The sequence below is a fragment of the Setaria italica genome, chromosome I (assembly GCF_000263155.2).
Source record: "Setaria italica strain Yugu1 chromosome I, Setaria_italica_v2.0, whole genome shotgun sequence".
NCBI classification, from domain to species: domain Eukaryota; kingdom Viridiplantae; phylum Streptophyta; class Magnoliopsida; order Poales; family Poaceae; genus Setaria; species Setaria italica.
Window position 1 is genome coordinate 28,715,762 of NC_028450.1, and position 17,674 is coordinate 28,733,435.

Below are 17,674 nucleotides of genomic sequence, written 5' to 3' on the forward strand. Positions count from 1 at the left end.
CCAAATTCGAAATCTAGGAGGAGGAAAGCCTAATGCCTTCCCTTTTCCCCTTTGGTCGTTGAATCTCCAATGCCTCATATAACTAGTTAGAACTGTTTTACCTAGTTTTTCCTGAATTTGAAGACGGTGACTATCTTCATTTTGTGTGAATTCTGTGGCGACAGCCAAAACCAAGCGCACCTTCTAATTTTCAAATAAGAATAGCAAATATCTCAGTTCAGTTGACGCTTAGAGGGGAGCCGGCTGGCCTAATGGTGATAGCTGGAGAGATCGGGCATGACCAGATGTAGGAGGAAGAAAGAATGGGCATATTATTGTCGCATTCGATCATGTGGCTGCGGACAAAGAAATTGGCTCCGGACATCGAGCAGCAAATCAGCTGATTTTTGTCGACACGCGTATAGCACCACTCACATTTCAGACTAGACGAATAGGGGCTTTGAAGTAGAAATTTGAAAATGATACAACGATGCATGGCAAAGATGATACGGCACACGTAGCTATCAGAAGATAAGACGTCGTGTACAGCCACACACAGACAGACACAGTCACCCAACCCACCTCACCACTCACCCACACACGAGAAGCTGTATATACTCATATACTGTAGTTCGCTATCTACTTCTACAACCTACCAGTTGGCTACAGAGACACTTCAATCTCTGGTATAGATCTTACACGTGCACAACCAAATCCTAGCTCAGACGCGCGCGGCAGCATGAGCGGCACAAGTACTCCGACGGCGGCGGGCGAGAAGCCGCACGTCGTGTGCATGCCGTTCCCGGCGCAGGGGCACGTGACGCCGATGATGAAGCTGGCCAAGATCCTCCACGGCAGGGGCTTCCACGTCACCTACGTCAACTCCGCGTACAACCACCGCCGCTTCGTCCGCTCCCGTGGCGCCGGCGCAGTCGCGGGCCTCCCGGGCTTCAGCTTCGCCACCATCCCGGACGGCCTACCGCCGTGCGACGCGGACGCCACGCAGGACACGGTGGCGCTCTGCTACTCCACCATGACCACCTGCCTGCCCCACTTCAAGGCCCTCCTCGCCGACCTCAACCGCCGCGCGGCCGCCGGCGATGCGCCCCCAGTGACGTGCGTGGTGGCGGACGGCTGCCTCACCTTCAGCATCGACGCCGCGGCGGAGCTCGGTGTGCCGTGCGCGCTGCTGTGGACGGCCAGCGCGTGCGGCGCCCTGGCCTACCACCACTTACGCCTCTTCGTGGACAAGGGCCTTGTCCCTCTCAAAGGTCAGTCCTCCTCCTCCGATCCTCTCCATTCGCTTTGAGAGCTATAGGTCGCATGAGAGGTTGCAGGGCATTGACATCTGAGCATCTCCAGACGCGGAGCAGCTGACGAACGGGTTCCTGGACACGCCGGTGGACTGGGCGCGCGGGATGAGCAAGCACATGCGGCTCCGAGACTATCCGAGCTTCCTGCGAACCACGGACCCCGGCGACAAGATGCTCGAGTACGGGCTCCACGAGATGGAGCACTGCAAGGACGCGGCCGCCATCATCTACAACACCTTCGACGAGCTGGAGCAGCCGGCGCTCGACGCCCTGCGGGCCGACTTCACGCCGGCGGCCTACACCGTCGGCCCGCTCAGCCTCCTCGCCGAGCAGCTCGTCCCGGCGGGCGGCCCGCTCGACGCGCTGGGCTCCAGCCTCTGGAAGGAGGACAGCACGTGCCTCGAGTGGCTCGGCGGCAGGTCAGCGCGGTCCGTGGTGTACGTCAACTACGGGAGCATCACCGTGATGACCAACCAGCAGCTGCTGGAGTTCGCGTGGGGCCTGGCGGGCAGCGGCTACGACTTCCTGTGGGTCATCAGGCCCGACCTGGTGGCCGGCGACGCCGCCGTGCTGCCCCCGGAGTTCATGGAGGCGACGCGGGGGAAGGGCCTCCTGGCGAGCTGGTGCCCGCAGGAGGCGGTGCTGCGGCACGAGGCGGTGGGTGTGTTTCTGACGCACAGCGGGTGGAACTCCACGCTGGAGAGCCTCTCCGGCGGGGTGCCCATGCTGTCGTGGCCCTTCTTCTCCGAGCAGCTGACGAACTCCCTGTACAAGCGGTTGGAGTGGGGCGTGGCGTTGGAGGTGGGCGGCGACGCGCGGCGCGACGTGGTGGAGGAGAGGATAAGGGAGGTGATGGCCGGGGAGAAGGGGAAGGAGATGAGGAAGAGGGCGGCGGAGTGGAAGGAAGCCGCTGCGCGAGCGACGCGGCCCGGGGGCAGCTCGTTCAACAACCTGGACAGGCTGATCAAAGATGTTCTGCTCAAAAGGAGTTAGAGGCTCTTATAGCTTGCACTGTCGAGCAAATTTCAGAATATTTTCCTGGGAATGGTCTGTAACTCTGTACATCATGTTGTGGTAAATTAAGTTTGAAATTCATGCATTCAAAATAGGTTCTGAACTTCATGTCGAATTTCATCTCGAGGGAAGCAGTGAGGCCAAATCCAGCTCGTACACAAAACGGGGAGAACTCGAACAGGTCCAAACGCGACCTCTGAAGATGTCGAACCTCCAGGGTGCGCAGGTTGAGCAGCACGGTGCCGGCGGAGTTCAAGTGGAAGACGACGGTGCCGCTCCCCTCAGCAAACCACTGGAAGTCGATCCGCTGGCACGGAGCGGGTTGGACACCGGCTGCACCGACCGAGGGATCGCTGCCCTGTCGATCACCACGCGCCGAGCCCACGACCTAACGGATCCCGAGCCCGCCGCGCCCGCGGACGGCGACGACACTATCCACATGCAAACCGCAAGCGGCTGTTCCCAGACGAGCAGGGCGAGCTCCCCGTCGGCCGACGACGCCAGAAGCAGCTCCTGGGGCGCCTCCCCCGTGGTGACCTTGCGGCGGCGGCGCCGGTGGCAGTCTTGCGGGACCTCGATCCACGCCGCCTGCCCGGTGGCCACGTCCAGGGCGAGCACGCTGTAGAGGCGGAGCCGAGCACGACCTGGGACGGCTGCACCTGCTCGTAGTGCCCCGGGAGGCGTGCCAAGGTGTACGTGACCGGGCCCCACGCGCCGGCCCTGGACGAGTAGGTCTGCGTCCGGAGGCGGCCATCCGCGAGGAGCACCTTGAAGGGCACGTCGTTGCCTTCGTCGTTCTCGGACATGACGACGTGCATGTTGAGCTAATCCCGTGCACGTTCTTGCATTAGCATTCATGTAATTCAGTTGTAGTGCATGTTTGTCTTACCATTTTTTAGCTAGCTGCATGTGTCCTAGCGGTGTACAAGCCAGAACCGTGCTGCGTTCACGGTGTGGCCAGTAGTGATCACCGCCATGTCGCGCATGAAGAGCGTTCCCGTGCGTTAGGCGGGCACGATGCAGCGTGAGCGTGCATGGCAGGGCGATCGTGGGTCCTTAGACCGTGTAAACACCGAGAATAAAAGGGAACGAAAACAACCAGAAAAGCTGCAATGATTGGCAACGCCATTTCCTCACGTTCGGTTGAGATCCACACAATTCGCGTGCGTGAGAGAGAGAGCGACGTCATGTGTTCCAGAGCGCGTCTTGCGTCGTTGCCGATCCTCGTCGAGCTGCAATTTCAGCAGCCGGCGACAACAATTGGTACCAGAGCTTGAAGGTGTATGTTCTATAGCGGATCGGTTAGCCCACGAGAACCTGCCCGCAAGAAGCATGTCGTTCCTAGAAGAAGGCGGCCGGAGGTAGAAATGGGCGACAGCGCGTCACTGAGCGTCGCGGCGGGAGGAGTTCGGGAGAGCTCGCTCATGTGGCCAATGCTCACACGCTCCAACTACTCAGAGTGGGCCATGATGATGCAGTGCAACTTCGAAGCCATGAAGATCTGGGAGGTGATCGAGCTGGGCGGCGCTGGTGTGAAGCGTGCTCAGGATCGACAGGCGATGGGCGTGCTCATGCGTTCCGTGCCGAAGGAGATGTGGTCGATCCTGGGGAGCAAGAAGACAATCAAGGAGGCATGGGGGTGGTGAAAAGCACGCGCAAAGGGGCTACTCGTGTTAAGGAAGCCCATGCACAGCGCCTGCAGCAGCAGTTCAAGAACATCTGCTTCAAGGACGGCGAACTCGTGGACGATTTCAGCCTGCATATCACCACGCTGGCTGAGAATTTGCGCGGGCTCGGGGAAACCATCAGCGACACTCGCATCGTGAAGAAGATACTTCGTGTACTCCCAAAGCGCTACTCCCAGATCGTAGTGTAGATCGAGACGCTCCTCGACATGAACACGCGCACCATGGAAGACCTAGTAGGACGCCTGAGGGCAGCTGAAGATCGAATCGACGTCGACACCATCACCAAGAAATCGGAGCGCCTCCTGTTGTCAGAAGACGAGTGGCTATCAAAGTACCACCATCGGCTCATGCTGGAGTCATCCTCAGGAGGTGGTGGTGAGAGACAAGGCAGGTTCACCCCGGTCAAGTCGAAGAACGCCAGGCGCAGCGAGAAGAAGGAGCCTGTTGTCAAACTGACCTCCGAGGGCACGCCAAGGCGGAAGGGCAGGTGCCGCAACTGTGGCATCTATGGTCACTGGAAGCAGGACTGCAAGCGGCCCAAGAAGGAGCATCGAGAAGAAGCACACCATGTGCAGGCCGATCAAGAACAGCCGGCGCTCATGCTGGCCACAGTGAACGCGGTGCACGTCACGACGGCGCGGCGCGATGTCAAGGCAGTTGGGGTGCACGTGCCACAGCAGGTTGTGCATCTCAACGAGGAGAAGGTGTATCCAGCTCATCGAGATGATGACGCATGGGTCCTCGACACGGGCGCTAGCAATCATATGACGGGGCACCACGAGGTGCTTGCGTCGCTGGACACGTCGGTGGGTGGCACTGTTCGCTTTGGTGATGGTTCACTGGTGCAGATCAAAGGCCTAGGCTCCATGATGCTCCAAACGAAGAATAAAGGTCACAAGGTACTCACTGAAGTTAATTTCATACCTATATTAAAGAGCAACATAGTTAGCCTTGGTCAGCTAGAGGAGGGAGGCTGCAAGATTGTGATAGAAGCAGAGTTTTGTAGAGTGTATGATATTGAGAGGTGCCTCCTGGCTAGAGCACCTCATGTCATGAATCGCTTGTATCTGTTGAAAATGCAGTTAGCTGCTCCTGTTTGCCTGGTAGCAATGAAAGATGACAAGGCTTGGGTGTGGCATGGGAGGTACGGGCATCTAAACTTCAGAGCACTTCGTGATCTCGGGTCCAAGAACATGGTGGAGGGCATGCCACTGATTGATCGAGTGGAGGAATTCTGTGAGAGTTGTGCTCTAGGGAAGCAACATCGACGGGCATTCCCCAAGGTAGCAAACTATTGAGGGGAGAAACCACTTGATTTGGTCCATATTGATCTATGTGGATAGATCCGTCCTAGCACACCTGGTGGTAAGAACTATTTTTTGTTGATTGTTGATGACTATAGCCATTATATGTGGATAGAAATCCTGGTGACTAAAGATGAGGCATTCAAGTGTTTCAAGCATGTGAAGGAACTTGCAGAGACAGAGAGTGGGAGAAAACTTTGAGCTTTTCGCTCTGACAGAGGTGGTGAGTTCGACTCCATTCAGTTCAGTGAATTCTGTGATGAGCATGGCTTGAAGCACTTTACCACAACACCATACTCACCACAACAGAATGGGGTGGTGGAACGCCACAATCAAACCATAGTGGAGATGGCGAGGTGTATGTTGAAAAGCAAGAAGATGCCGAGTGAATTCTGGGGTGAAGCTATGCACACAGCTGTGTATTTGTTGAATCGGGCTCCCACCAGAAGCCTTGATGGGAAGACACCTTATGAAGCATGGCACAACAAGAAACATAAGGTGAATCACTTGAGAACATTTGGGTGTGTAGCTCATGTAAAGAGAAACGGTCCAGGGGTGACGAAATTGTCAGACAGATCAACACCAATGGTGTTTGTGGGATATGAAGCAGGCACGAAAGGCTATCGTGTCTACAATCCGGTGACTAAGAAGTTACAAGTCTCACGTGATGTGGTGTTTGAAGAGCATCGTGGATGGAACTGGGGAGAGAACATTCAGAAGAAAGGCACCGACAGTGGAGTAGAAGTGGAGTTCTATTCTATTGCCGGACGGGGAACAGTAACTGACAATGAGCAAGCTGATTCAGTTGGGCAGCCAGCACTGTTCCCAGGGCATTCTTCCCCAGTTAACAACTCACCTGGTCATTTGTCGTTCAATGGAGATCCAGCAGCATCACCAGAACCTGCAACACCACCATCGACCCCATCTACACCACACTTTCAGTTTGCTACACCTCCAACTTGAGAAGTAGTGGATTCTGATGGAAATCAATTGAGATACCGCACATTGCAAGATCTTAATGATTCAACTGAAGAAGTCCATGGGTTTGAATACAGTGGAGTGTGTTTTGTAGCTGCAGAAGAACCAAGTAGTGTTGAGGAAGTTTTGGTGGAAGAATGTTGGAGAGAAGCAATGAAATCAGAGATGGAGTCGATTCAGTCTAATCAAACATGGGAGCTAGCAGTGTTGCCTGCAAGCCATCGTGCTATAGGCCTCAAATGGGTGTTCAAGGTAAAAAAGGATCCGGAGGGCAATGTGATCAAGCACAAGGCCAGATTAGTGGCAAAGGGCTATGGTCAGCGTGAGGGCGTGGACTTTGATGAAGTGTTTGCACCAGTAGCTCGTATTGAAACTGTGAGGTTGCTCATAGCACTGGTTGCAAGAAGTGGTTGGAAGGTACATCACATGGATGTCAAATCAGCATTTTTGAATGGAGACTTGGAAGAGGAGGTTTATGTTCAGTAGCCTCCTAGTTTTGTTGTTGAAAAGGGGAGTGGAAAGGTGCTCAAACTGAAGAAAGCTTTGTATGGGTTGCGTCAGGCACCCAGGGCATGGAATGCTCGACTTGATAAGGAGCTACTGAAACTTGGTTTTGTAAAGAACCCACATAAGCATGCAGTGTATAGAAGGTCTGATAACAGTGGTAATTTCCTAATAGTAGGAGTGTATGTTGATGACCTGATTATTACAGAACCAGGTCAGGAGAGTATTGATGCATTCAAAAGGCAAATGATGAAGAGCTTCAGTATGAGTGATCTTGGCTTACTCACCTATTACCTAGGAATTCAGGTAGAGTAGAAGGAGAGGGAGACAACTTTATGTTAGAGTGCTTATGCATTGAAGATTCTTGAGCAGGCTAGTTTGAGGGGGTGTAATCCCTGTCAGGTTCCAATGGAGAACAAACTGAAGCTAAGCAAGAATGATACTTCCCCACCTATGGATGCAACAAAGTACAGGAGTGTGATTGGGAGATTAAGATACTTGGTGAATACAAGACCAGATCTTGCATATTCAGTGGGCATTGTGAGCAAGTACATGGAAATGCCAAGAGCAAGTCACTGGGCAGCAGTCAAACAGATACTTCGATATGTCGCAGGTACTCTGCATTATGGCTGCAAATATACAAAGTCAGGAGTTTCTGAACCCATAATACTTGGTTTCAGCGATAGTGACTTGGCAAGTGACATTGATGATAGAAAGAGCACAAGTGGCTCGGCTTTCTTTGTTGGCATGAATCTGGTCACTTGGATTTCACAGAAGCAAAGAGTGGTTGCCCTTTCATCATGTGAGGCTGAGTATATTGCAAGTGCAGGTGCCGCCTGTCAAGGTGTTTGGCTCAGTTGTCTCTTGGGTGAACTACTTGGTGTTCAGGCTCCAAAAGTAAGTCTTCTAGTTGATAACAAATCTGCCATAGCTCTGAGCAAAAATCCAATTCATCATGAACATAGCAAGCACATAGATACAAGGTATCATTTTGTCAGAGATTGTGTTGATAATGGCAGCATTGATATTGATCATGTGAGCACGCAAAATCAGTTGGCTGATATCCTGATAAAGGCACTTGGGAAGGTCAGGTTCATCGAGCTGAGGTAGCAGCTGGGAGTGGTGGATGTGCAACGGGATTAAGGGGGTGAAATGTTGAGCTAATCACGTGCACGTTCTTGCATTAGCATTCATGTAATTAAGTTGTAGCGCATGTTTGTCTTACCATTTTTTAGCTAGCCGCATGTGTCCTAGCGGTGTACAAGCCAGAACCGTGTTGCGTTCACGGTGTGGCCAGTAGTGATCACCGCCATGTCGTGCATGAAGAGCGTTCCCGTGCGTTAGGCGAGCACGATGTAGCGTGAGCGTGCATGGCGGGGCGATCGTGGGTCCTTAGACCGTGTAAACACCGAGAATAAAAGGGAACGCTGCAACGATTGGCAGCACCATTCCCCCGCGTTCGGTTGAGATCCACACAATTCACGTGCATGAGAGAGAACGCGACGTCGTGTGTTCCAGAGCGCGTCTTGCGTCGTTGCCGATCCTCGTCGAGCTGCAATTCCGGCAGGCGGCGACAACAGTGCAGGTCGTCGTAGATCTCTTTGGGCGGGAGGACGTGGCTCCGTCCAGCCACGGGGTTGCACACGCAGAGGCTGGTGGGGGGGCACCGCCCGAGCCTGAGGACCAGCAGCCCGCCGCGTGACGCGATGGGATCGTACGGCCCGGCAAGCTCGTCCGACAGGCGCGCGATCACGATCTTGGGCAGCAGCGAGGCGGACGACGACTTGGCCGCGGCGAACAGCGGCCGGCGGCAGGTGCTCTTCTCCCCGTCCCAGGAGCTGTGGGTGCGGTGGTACAGGAGGCCAATGAGGAAGGCAGGAAGCGGTCGGAGGCGGCGGAGGAAGGCGGGGTCGGCGGCGTGACGCCGGAGGAGCCTGCACGTGCGCCGCAGCGGGCGACGGTGGCTGGGTCGGAGCGCGCAAAGATTTCGAGGAGGAGATCGAGCGGGAGCGGTGATGCCTCCATGTCGAATAATCGATCCGATGCGTATGCATGGAGGAGAGGAAATACGTGTGATCAAGGGTTGGTGCTTGAGACGTCTCGGAAGCTAAGGCGTGATTCATTGCGGTGTGTGTAGGATATGGCTGTTTCGAAAAAGGATATGCAACCCCAACCAGACTAGAGCCCTGTCTCTGGCGGAGACGATGAATCCCCCGCGTCAACTGAAGCTTTCCTACCCCGTCGCGCTGTTTATTTTGGCCCAATCAAACCTCGTTGGCCCACCAGACGCGGAATTAATTGGCCCAATGAAGCTTGTGCGCATGCATTGCCATAACAACAGAAGCACTTCTTTTTTTTTTGTCTCCGTTTCCATGCTTGTTTTTACCTCGTGTTAACTTTTCTTTTTTTTTTCCCCTTCTTTCTGTTTCATCTTTTTCCTTATTTTTACAGTGAATTTATTTTTGCTACCTATTTACTTATTTTTTCTTTTACTAGTTTTGGTTTTTCTTTCTAAAACTCATATGGATATTTTCCTTGATTATAATTTATATTTATAATTTACATCATCATCATTATTTCATATATAATCAAAAGTTAATAAATGTATATTTTATTGTTATTGTAGTGGTACTACGTCATGATTGCATCGGTAATGCAAACTGATTTATTCATTTTACATACTAACTTTGTCACATGTACATACTTTTTACGTATTCAAGAGATAATTTATTCGTGGTAAATATTTTGTTTGCCTTTAAAAATAATTTGTTCGCTTTCAAAGAGTATTGTTCACTATTTATACATATTTTGTTCTCCTCCAAGAGTAATTTGTTCGCTTTACAGAATAAATTGTTCGGCGATGTTGACTTATTTGTTCACAGTGTTCAATGTTTTTGTTCGCAGCATGTTATTATTTGTTCATCACATTTATTCTTTTGTTCATGCTAATAATCATCTATTTCTAGTGCTGAAGCGTGTGTTCGTAGTAGTCAAAATTAATTATTTTGTATTAAAAAATAATTTTTAAAATATCATTCAAACATAGTCAAGTGTGGTCTTATTTTGAAGCTCTTGTTATAAGGAACACAATGGCACAATTGAAATTTGATTTGGACGCTCGGTTTAAGATTTATATTTTTTTTTAGTTTTGAGTTTGCATGCACATGGGGATAACATGGTTTTGTCTTTTTTGCAGGTACGTACTCTAGCTAATGCTGCATGCACGACGTTTCAATGGATCGAGGAGAAACAACCCAACTTAGAACTCCAGGTGGAGCCAGCTCCAATCTAGAACTCTAGAACAAAAATGGGGTGTTTGGCTAGATGGGTGCTCTCAACTCTAAAAAAGATCGATTTCAGTGTGGATTGCCATTGTTGCCCCCAATTCAGGCCCCACTTGTCATCCTCTCTATCCCATCTTCTTCTCCTGCCACAGGGCCGGCAACGGCGGCGACGAGGGCGAGGCAACGACGGGGGTAGGGCGGCGACGGGCGGGGCTCAGCAACGGCGGCGACAGGGCCGGCCGGCGGCGGGCTGGGTGGCCACAGGGCCGGGGTGGCGACGGGCGGCGGGGAGGCGGCAGGCGGGGCTCGGCGACGGCGGTGACGGGGGCGGGGCGGCGACGGGCGGCGGGGTGGGGCAGCGACGGGCGGCGGGGAGACGGCAGGCTGGGCGGTGACGGGGTCAGCCGGCGGGGCTTGGGCGGCAGGGCTGGGTGGCGACGAGGCCGACCGGCAGCGGGCTGGGCGGCCATGGGGCGGCGGTGCAACGACAGGCGGCGGGGCGGGGCGGCCACGGGTGGCGGGGAGGCGGCCACGGGGCCGGCGACGGGCAGCGGGGCGGGGCGGTGACGGGGTCAGCCGGCGGGGCTTGGGCGGCAGGGCTGGGTGGCAACGAGGCCGGCCGGCGGTGCAACAATGGGCGGCGGGGCGGGGCAGCCACGGGTGGCGGGGAGGCGGCCACGGGTGGCGGGGAGGCGGCCACGGGGCCGGCGACGGGCAGCGGGGCGGGGCGGCGACGGGCGGCGGCGAGGTGGCCACGGGGCCGGTGACGGCGGCGACGGGGGCGGGACGGCGACGGGCGACGGGGAGGCTGCATGCGGGGCGGCAACGGGCGGCGGGGAGGCGGTAGGCGACATGTGACGGGGGTGGGAAAATAGAATGAAATGTTTTTTGTGGAACCAGTGGCATTGGTGGGTAATTACCACCAACTCCATGAGGAGGTTCGAAATGGAGAGTTTTGGAGCAGCAAAAGAGGTGCTCCAAAACTCCACCTCCATTTGCACCACAGCTTCATAGAGTTGGCTGCTTCATGGAGTTTTGGAGTTGAGGTATTTGACTGGATTTTTTGGTGGAATTGCTGGAGTTCTGGGGTGGAGCCATACCAAACAGACCCTAAGCCATGCACGACCTTGGCACTAAGCCATGCACGACGTTTTCAAGGTCGGATTAGATGCCAAGATGGCGGTCGGACGGAGCAGGAGGACTGCAGGAGGAAAAGAGGAACCAGGAACCAGGAGGCCCTGGGCGCTGCTGATTTGGGCTAAGCCGAACTTGGTTGGGCTGCGCGAAGGAGGACGTGGGCTGGGCTGCGGGTGGGCGTTGGTGGTTCCGGCTCAAATTGGGCCGTTACTGGAATATGTAACCTGGACACCCATCTTCTCGATTGGACTATGGAATATGGACCGTTGCTACTACCACCCTGTCACATCTTTTGTGTGTGATCCCAAACAACCCAAACCGACAGCCCACATGACCTGATCACACTGGCCCCACCAGAAAAAAAGAAAAGAAAAGGCTCACTCCTATTCCCCAGATACAAGAAACTTGATTGGACGGGATCTCGCAACACTTCCTGACATGGAGCCTGTCAATTTTCACCGGCTGCGTGGTATGCATGCCGGCGTTTTCTAAGATATTTGATTGCGCTGTCCACCTTGATTATGGAGTGTGGCAGAAGGATAACGACGGGAAATCAACCAATCAATCATTTATGTACAATGAAATTTGGTTGGTAGAAGGCTAGGAGTAGTATCCAAGGTCTTGTTTAGTTGCCCAACAACCAAAAATACTGTAGCGCAACTGTAGCATTTCGTTTGTATTTTGAATTATTATTCAAATATTGACTAATTAGGTTTAAAAGATTTATCTCGCAAAGTACAACAAAACTGTGCAATTAGTTTTTGATTTCGTCTACATTCGGTACTCCATGCATGTACCGTAAGTTTGATGTGATGGGGAATCTTCTTTTTGCATAGGGCCAAAGTTGGAATTTTTCCAACTTTGGGGAAACTAAACAGGGTTCAAGATTTATATCTGCAACAAGGCACATCTGGCGTCAATCCCCTGCGAGATTTTCCTTTTTTCAAACTGCTCCTGCATCGATCGAGGAAAACTCTTCTGCTGATCGAGAAGAAACGGACAAAGCATGGTGTCATGTTTGAGACTTACAGCTTTGCAGGATCCAACTCTACGTGCATCCCATACTTTGGTTTTTGTCGAGTTAAATTTACCCATCCGTTTTTTTTAAAAAAGGAATTTATCCATCCGACGATATAATACTTAATTTGATTATTTAGGTCGGGTTTGTTTGAGATTATAATCCATCTGCATTATATAATCTAAATTATGGGTCATGGGTACTATGGTAAAAAAGATCACTTTGGGATCATAAATAATCTGAAATAAGCTGTCAGCTTATTGTGGTCCCAAAGTAGCTACATGATGATCTTTTACTCTACTACCTTGAACTATAATTCAACTTATATAATCTACGAGGAAAACAAACAGTCTCTTGGTTGAGACTTTAGACGTACAGATAATTCATAATTGGCAGGATAATTAAGCAGCAGCTTGTCATTTGTGTGATACGAGTATGCTGCAGCAACCAGCGGCTGCCTTATTTCGAGCTTTAAAAAAAAATGCAACTTTCCAAAGCTGGCTGCACCAACCGATAATATCAGTGTCTCCTTTATCCCTGCCAAGTGACACGATACACACCGGCGTTCAACGCTGCTGCTATATATTATTGCATTGGGCTGCGACCCGGAAGGATCCCACATCACTCCACAGAAACAAATTAAAAAAAAAAAAGTCCGAAAGATAGCTAGCATCTCGATCGCACTCTCTCCGACGATCCGTCCCGGCCGGCTGACGATCGAGATAATGGCCAAGGGCACCGTCCCGGCCGGCGACAAGCAGCAACGACCCCACGCCGTGTGCGTCTCGGCCCGTTCCCGGCGCAGGGCCACGTCACGCCGATGGTGAAGCTGGCCAATGTGCTCCACTGCAGGCACTTCCACGTCACCTTCGTCAACACCGAGTACAACCACCGCCGCCGCCTCGTCCGGTCCCGCGGCCCCGCCGCCGGCGCGGGCCTCCCGGGGTTCCGCTTCGCCACCATCCCCGACGGCCTGCCTGAGTCCGACGCCGACGCCACGCAGGACCCGGCCTCGCTCTGCGACTCCACCATGACGACCTGCACCCCGCACCTCAAGAAGCTAGCTGCTCGACCGGCTCAACGCCGACGGCAGCGTGGTGCCGCCCGTGACGTGCGTCGTGGCGGACAACGTCATGAGCTTCAGCTTGGACGCCGCCAGGGAGGCCGGCGTGCCGTGCGCGCTCTTCTGGACCGCCAGCGCATGCGGCTACATGGGCTACCGCCACTTCCAGTTCCTCATAGACGAAGGCCTTGCACCTCTCAAAGGTTCGTGTGCACAAATCTTTGTTAGTGATCAGAGAACTTATTAGAAGCAACAAGGAGTTGTTGCATTTTATTCTACTTGCATAGGATTACTTGTGATCGGCGTGTGATTTCGAGCATCCACAGATGAAGAGCAGCTGAGGAACGGGTGCCTGGACACGCCGGTGGGGTGGGCGCGCGGGGTGAGCAAGCACATGCGGCTCCGGGACTTCCCGACCTTCATCTACACGATGCGGCGCGGCGACGTCCTGCTGGACTTCATGATGCGCGAGGTGGCGCGCACGGACGCCGTCATCCTCAACACCTTCGACGAGCTCTAGCTGACGGCGCTCGACGCCATGCGCGCCATCCTCCCGCCGCCGGTCTACACCATCGGCCCCCTCAGCCTCCTCCTCGAGCGGCTGGCCGCCGCCGCCGCCGATCTCGCGTCGGCACTATCCGCGCCAGCCTCTGGAAGGAGGACCTCACTGTTACCCCTCTGTTAGAATCGCTCACTCACAGGTACAAGTGTTTATCATGAACACTTAATCTTCTCTCTGATGGGGAATCACTCGCTCTCTCTCGGCTGTCACACACACGCACACTTGCTTCTTTTGATAGACAGACACGAAGACTCTTTCTTACTTTCACAGCACAAAACAAATGACTGAATACATGAAATTAAATACTAAGTAGCACTTCTCCTACTGGCCGGCAGTTACTGCCATGCATGTCAAGCTACACATTTTATAGCTTGACTCATCGCAGCATGGACTCATCCCCTGCAAGTTAGGAAGACCAAATGCTCTCACGACCATGCAAGCCAGACTCCACGATCCATGCACATGCTAACAGCTTTGACCTCTCCTTACCGCTGCTTCGCACAACGTTAGCTTTGGCCAATCTGACTTATTCGTAGGTCGTTGCCTCCAGTTCCAATACTTCTATGTGCAACACCACTTTGCACGGCGACGTCCACGTCGCACGGGACGTCGGCACCTCATTATGAGCTGAACCAACTTAGCGTGTATATGTATCTTACATACACATCTCCTACTAGTATGTGACCTACACAAATTGGCACTACTACATGCAAAATGAAATTTAAACATGCTGATACACATATGAATCAAGATTATTTCTATCAGTCCGGTGGCTGGACGGCTGGCCGACGAGGTCGGTGGTGTACGTGAACTACGGGTGCATCACCACCATGTCCAACGAGGAGCTGGTGGAGTTCGCGTGGGGCCTGGCGGGCAGAGGCTACGACTTCCTGTGGATCATCCGCCCCGACCTCGTGAAGGGCGAGACCGCCGTGCTGCCGCCGGAGTTCGTGGAGGCCACCATTCCTCCTAGCGAGCTGGTGCGAGCAGGAGGCGGTGGGGGTGTTCCTGACGCACGCCGGGTGGAACTCGACGATGGAGAGCCTCTGCGCGGGGGTGTCGGTGCTGTCAGTGCTGTGCTGGCCCTTCTTCGCGGAGCAGCAGACCAACTGCCGGTACGCGTGCGCCGAGTGGGGCGTGGGGAACTGGGGATGGAGGTCGCCGGCGACGTGCGGCGGGAGGCGCTGGAGGCCAGGATCAGGAAGGCGATGGCCGGCGAGAAGGGGAGGGAGATGAGGCGGAGGGCGGGGGAGTGGAAGGACGCCACCGTCCGGGCGACGCAGCCCGGCGGCAGGGCGCTGACCAACCTGGACGATCTGATCCGTGATGTCCTGCTGCCCAGTAAGAGCTCTTAGAGGAGCTGCCACGAAATCTGCAGAGATTTTTAATTTGTGCCTGGAGCTTAGCACAAGTTGATGTTGTTTTGTGCAAGAGTGCATGTCACCAGAATAAAGGGCTCTACCAAGCCGTCGTCGAGGTCATTCGTGCTTGGAAAGTCTTCAGTGTGACGCGACTCACTCAACCATGTACGAAACATTTCACCGGGTACTGCCCCCCTTTTTAGATAAAGGCCGGAAATTTTATTCATCGTTTGAGGGGATTACATGCGTGTTTATAAACAAATGGGTTGAAAGAGCCAAACAAGAAGACTACGAGCACCGGCGTTCATCGGGTCTCGACATGTCTATGCTGCTTGCTGCCTACATACTCTGTGAAGCACGCAGCGCACGGGCCTTTGCGCGACACGAATGAACCATTGCGGCCCACAAACAGGATCGCCTTGCGCTTGTATTTCTCACTGGACATGGGCCGGTGCTTGGGGGTGATCTGCTTAATGATAATTGCGATGCTCTAAACGAAAGAATGGAAGAGTAATGGCCATGCCACTCTCAGTGTCATGTGCTGAACGTGCCGCCTCTCGGCAGCTTGCCAGTGGCCCAATTTGCAGTTTTTTGCACAAGGGGTGAGAATGTCGCGGATCCTCGTGCAGGCACAGATCGAAATCCTATAAGGTTATCGAAGGGGACTTGAGAAATTGGACATGGTGAGGAAGTGCCCCACAATTGGAAGACAATCCAATTCTCCAATAGGGCAGATTAATAATTACTCCCTAAATCCTAAATTACTATTTGTTTTGACTTTTCTAAATACATAGCTTTTGCTACGTATATAGATATATATCCATATTAAAAGTTTTGTATCTAGAAAAATCAAAACGAATAGTAATTTGGGACAGAGAGAGTAACTACGTGCTCTGTAGATCATATTTTGTCTGTTTGTTTTTTTAACGAAAGGAGAGTGCGCAGGTAAAGACGAAGGGGACATAGGGCGTACTCTGAAAACGACGGTGATGGAGATATCTTCATTCATCCATCGGTGAATATATATACTAATTGTTTGCCTTTCGCTTCATTAGGACATTCTTTCCGTAGCTAAAACTTGTCATAATATGGATGGTCAAGCACCCAGTTCCTACAGAACTAGAATAATTATAGAAAAAAATATTGCATTCCACTCATAGCATGCAGTACTATAACGTGACATCGGTTGTGTTAAGAGTAGAAAGAGAGACTGAAATAATGAATATGAGGATTCTTTTTATTGATTGAATGAATGGATTGGTTACATATTTATACAAGGGGAAATGACGTGCCTAAAGGGCATCATGTCCCTTGGGAGTTGGCCCCTTCATGAAAGGTCCACACCCTTCCAGGAAAGGTCCTCTATAATTATCTATAATATTAATTGATCACTAATAATGTGTTTTACAACACTCCTCCTTGATCAATTAGCTCCTTGTAAGCTTCATGTAATCCTTGTTCAATCATCTCTGATTATCATATGGGAAAAACTCCTTAAAAAACCCTATGGGAAAAATATTGAGGAGAAACCAATTTGTATGTCCACATGCCATTAAAACTCCTTCAAAATCCAGTGGAAAAAGAAAAGGAGAAAATGATATAGCATATTTAGATTATTGTTTCATTGCAAACTCATAGAGAAAAACCTTGAAAATATAAACTCATAAGTTTGGAGATCAATAATATTATGATCTGAGAATCATATTCAAATAATGTTCCCCAAAATACAATGGGAAAATATGAGAAGGAATTGTATGTCTTTTATACCTTCTTAAAAACCCTTGTAGAGAAAACAGAACATATGGCATATAATATGTCTTGAATACCACCTTAAAAAACTCCGTGGGGAAAATAGGTGATATGACATATATTTTTATATTGATATTGCCTCATTAAAACCTTTTATTAGAAACCTTTATGAGGAAAAACTCATATTGGAAAACGAGTACAATATGACGATAGATTAGGGCGTCTCCCCTTGAGCCTTGCAAAATTTAAGTTGTCACTCATCACTTACTATGAACACCATTCTATGATGTAGTGGTGGGATAAGTATATTAGTGAGTATATTTTGCAAGATGTTTATTCCCTCAATTTGTAAAAATGAGGATAAAACATTTTGGGCAATATATTAATGATATTGCTTATATGTAACCTAGTTTCATCCAAGTAATACAAGTTGTATTATATCATTTATAGATAATGTTAATGATTCAATGGAATCACTATTTATCATTCTGTGAAGTCAAATATGTTTAAGTGATGGTTCAGAATGATATATAAAAGTTACCATTAGAGTCTATTTTGATGACTGTCATGCCTCAAAATAAATCAAGACCTTTTATTGCCATTTAGATATCTGTGGATATCCTCTCCGACTCCCACCAGTATGGTGTTTGTTGGAGTTGCACTAATTTGAGCTATAGCAAGGTATCTACAAATGCAGTATTAGGCTCGTTGCATTTTGTA

General features: G+C 51.5%; 1 protein-coding gene and 1 pseudogene across 1 annotated transcript; both read left to right on the forward strand.

Moving 5' to 3' along the window:
• Positions 1 to 612: 612 nt before the first annotated feature.
• LOC101770583 (7-deoxyloganetin glucosyltransferase) lies at positions 613 to 2,400 on the forward strand. Its single transcript, XM_004952825.4, has 2 exons — positions 613 to 1,250; positions 1,342 to 2,400. Exons 1-2 carry the CDS (start codon positions 719 to 721, stop codon positions 2,283 to 2,285), a joined length of 1,476 nt encoding a protein of 491 aa, XP_004952882.1. The 5' UTR covers positions 613 to 718; the 3' UTR covers positions 2,286 to 2,400.
• Positions 2,401 to 12,852: 10,452 nt separating this feature from the next.
• LOC101761941 lies at positions 12,853 to 15,413 on the forward strand (annotated as a pseudogene).
• Positions 15,414 to 17,674: the final 2,261 nt, after the last annotated feature.

What these genes read in the sequence shown, in the direction of transcription:
- LOC101770583 (XM_004952825.4), top strand. Translation starts at nt 719, where the DNA reads ATGAGCGGCACAAGTACTCCGACGGCGGCGGGCGAGAAGCCGCACGTC. An exon ending in GGGCCTTGTCCCTCTCAAAG is followed by an intron (nt 1,251 to 1,341) that starts GTCAGTCCTCCT and finishes GAGCATCTCCAG; the next exon opens with ACGCGGAGCAGCTGACGAAC.